Source organism: Equus caballus, chromosome 22, assembly GCF_041296265.1.
Source record: "Equus caballus isolate H_3958 breed thoroughbred chromosome 22, TB-T2T, whole genome shotgun sequence".
Classification (NCBI taxonomy): domain Eukaryota; kingdom Metazoa; phylum Chordata; class Mammalia; order Perissodactyla; family Equidae; genus Equus; species Equus caballus.
The window spans coordinates 34,163,865-34,166,883 of record NC_091705.1 but is presented as its reverse complement, the minus strand read 5'-3'; the positions used below and the strand labels follow the sequence as shown (position 1 = coordinate 34,166,883).

The 3,019-nt window shown below is 45.1% G+C and overlaps 1 protein-coding gene across 1 annotated transcript; it reads left to right on the top strand.

Moving 5' to 3' along the window:
- Positions 1-857: 857 nt before the first annotated feature.
- GTSF1L (gametocyte specific factor 1 like) lies at positions 858-1,758 on the top strand. The gene has a single exon (XM_005604638.4). It carries the CDS (start codon positions 1,181-1,183, stop codon positions 1,703-1,705), a length of 525 nt encoding a protein of 174 aa, XP_005604695.2. The 5' UTR covers positions 858-1,180; the 3' UTR covers positions 1,706-1,758.
- The last annotated feature ends 1,261 nt before the right edge of the window (positions 1,759-3,019 follow it).

Genomic DNA, 3,019 nt, shown 5'->3' with positions numbered 1-3,019 from the left:
GATTACCTTCGTAAGAAGTTAGGTAACGATGGAATTCTGAATTCTCAAGCAGAGAGTGGAAGCTGGAAGAAACTGAACTCAGCTTCAATGTTAAGAAAGAAAATAACACCACTATACTCAGCGAAATATCTTTCAAGAAGGAGGATGAAATAAAGACATTTTCAGACAAACAAAACCAAAAGTGTTTGTCAAGAGGAAATTCTAGAAGATAAACTTCCAGCAGACACAAAGGGATCCCACACGGTGGGTCTGAGGTGCAAAAACAGAGAGGAGTGAACAGGAGGAAGAGTGCACACAAGCTTTGACGATGTAAAAGGACAACAGCAATACTGTCTTGTCAAGTTTTTAAAAATTAGGCTTAAAATACAGGGAACAATAACGTAATAAGTCAAGGGGGGAGTAAATGAAGAAGTCCATAATATCCAGGAAGGGGGTGAAACTTTTATTAACTTTAAACCTTGGTAAGTTATCTATGAAGGTTTTAATTTGTACAGTAACCACTAAACGATTAGAGAATGTATAACTTACAAAATAGTGGGGGAAATGGAAAGATTTTTTAAAACTGTCTGTTTAAAAGAAGAGAAGAAAGAAGAAACAAATAAACCGAAGAATAAGTCAAGAAGCACATAATAAGATGGCAGATTTAAACCCAAATACATGGGGGATTATATTAAACAGGTGAGTTTAAAGACAGTTAAATGGTCACAGACATGCCACAAACAATTTTGCATGACAGCTGTCCCCAAAGTGCCCCACCCCTTGAAAGTGGTGGACAACAAGTAGCCTGTTCCTGAGGACTCACGCTGCCCATTGTGACCATGACATCACACAGCATAACTTGCAGAGTCACACAGGGCTGGCACGTACATACCTTCTTCACCTTCCAGGCAGGGCAGTTTGGGGTTTTGGCTCTTGCATCTGCTTTACATAGTTCTTCTGTCTCACGTGCCGTTTGATAACTCTGTTCTCTGTGCAGCTGCTCCTGACAGCTCCTTGTCCTTTTTCTAATCCACTACTCGTGGTCCCAGAGAACAGGAAACGTGAGCTGATAAGACCTGTGCGTACAAGGCCAACGCTGGGGCAGAGAAAATCTCCATTATTCCCACCAAGGGCCTTTTCCAAGAGGGGCATTTTGTTTTGACTCTTGGCAGTGACCATTCTGCTTCAAGAACAATTTCTCATGGAGCCAGAAGCCTTGGAAGTTTGCCCTTACAACCCTCACCACCGAATCCCGCTCAGCAGATTTCAGTACCACCTGGCATCATGCAGGAGAAAGAATCCCAAGAAAGCCAAAAAGATGGCCAGCTGCAAATACAATGCCTGCCACGTGGTCCCCATCAAGAAGCTGGAGGAGCACGAGGCTGCCTCTGTCAACAGGAGCACAGCAGAGGAGGACAGCTCGAGCCCTCTCAAAGTTAGCCTTCTGAGTTCAGAGCAGAATGGAAGTGCCCCTCCGGTGTCCCCCTGGCTCCCCAACGCTGAGGTCTGGAATGGGCTCCCCAACGCTGAGGTCTGGAATGTCGATGGCCCTAACTGCCACCCCATGTTCATCCTTAAGACTTTTGTTCCCCAAAAGCTTGTTTGTGAGAGCGACGCAAGAGAGTCAGAGAGAGAGGACCATCCCCCATCCCTGACCAGCCCCCAAAAGACCCTCAGACCCAGAGAGCAAACCACAGGCAGCAGAAAGAAGATGTGTGCCTCTTAAACACGTGAAAGGAGACGCAACTCACCAGAATAAAAGGCACGGAAAGTGAACTTCACTGGAATGCTTTTTTTTTTCCACCGAAGGAGATTGGTAAAGATCAAAAGGCTTAAGAGATTCTGCTGGCAAAGGTGGGGCCAAACGGGCACTTTCGTAACATTTGTGAGAATATAAGTTGATAAACCTCCATGGAGGGCAATTTGACCATAGCTTTAAAAATGATCAGTGCATTTGCTTCAATGGAGCCATTCCACTTCTAGGAATTCATCCTGTAAATATATTCACACATGTGGAAAATGAGGTAAACATAAGGTTATTCACTGCAGCATTATTTGTAGCAGCAAAAGGTCAGAAATGACCTACGTATCCATTAGGGGAGCTTGATTAAATGAAGCACGATGCGGCCATACTAGGAAATAGTATGCTGCCATGAAAAAGAGTAAAGCTCTTTCTGTACTGACAGGGAAAGGCTAAGATGTGTTTTTAACTCAGGGACCAGCGAACTTTTCTCTAAAGGGCCAGAGAAAAAATATTTGAGGTTTTTTTTGTGAGCTGTATAGTCTCTGTCACAACTATTCAGTTCTGCCTTGGTAGAACGGAAGCAGCCACAGACACTGTGTAGACAAATGAACGTTTGTTGTTAGTGCCAATGAGTTGATTCTGACTTGTGGCAACCTTGCGTCCAGCAGAGTGGGACCCTGCCTGGTCTTTTGGTGCCATCCTCCCACCTTCCGGCGCTGTTTCAGACAATGCCCCGCACTATTCATAGGGTTTTCATGGCCAATTCTTTTGGAAGTGGGTGGCCAGGTCCTTCCTCCTAGTCTGTCTTAGTCTGGAAGCTCCCCTGAAACCTGTCCACCATGGGTGACCCTGCTTGTATCTGAAATCCCGTTGGCAGAGCTTTCAGCTTCACAGCAACACACAGCCGCGACAGTATGACAAATGGCAGATGGGTGCTGTGGTTCCCTGACCAGAACACGAACCCAGACCATGGTGGTGAGAGCGCCAATCTTAACCATTAGACCACAGCTGGCTCAAATGAACATAGGTTCCAATAAAACTACTTACAGAAACCAGTGACGGGCTGAATTTGGCCATAGTTTGCCAACCTCTGGGTTAACAGATAGAAGTCTGGAACACTCTCTATATGATGCCACCATTTTTGTAGAGTTGTGGGAAAGGACGTGTATAGGTCTGTGCTTGTGTTTGCATAAATTTCCTCTCCAAGGTCACTCTAGACAGGGGTATGTCCACAAAGCCCAAAATATTTACTCTCTAATCGCTACAGAAAAGTCCTGCCAATCTCTTCACCAGAAA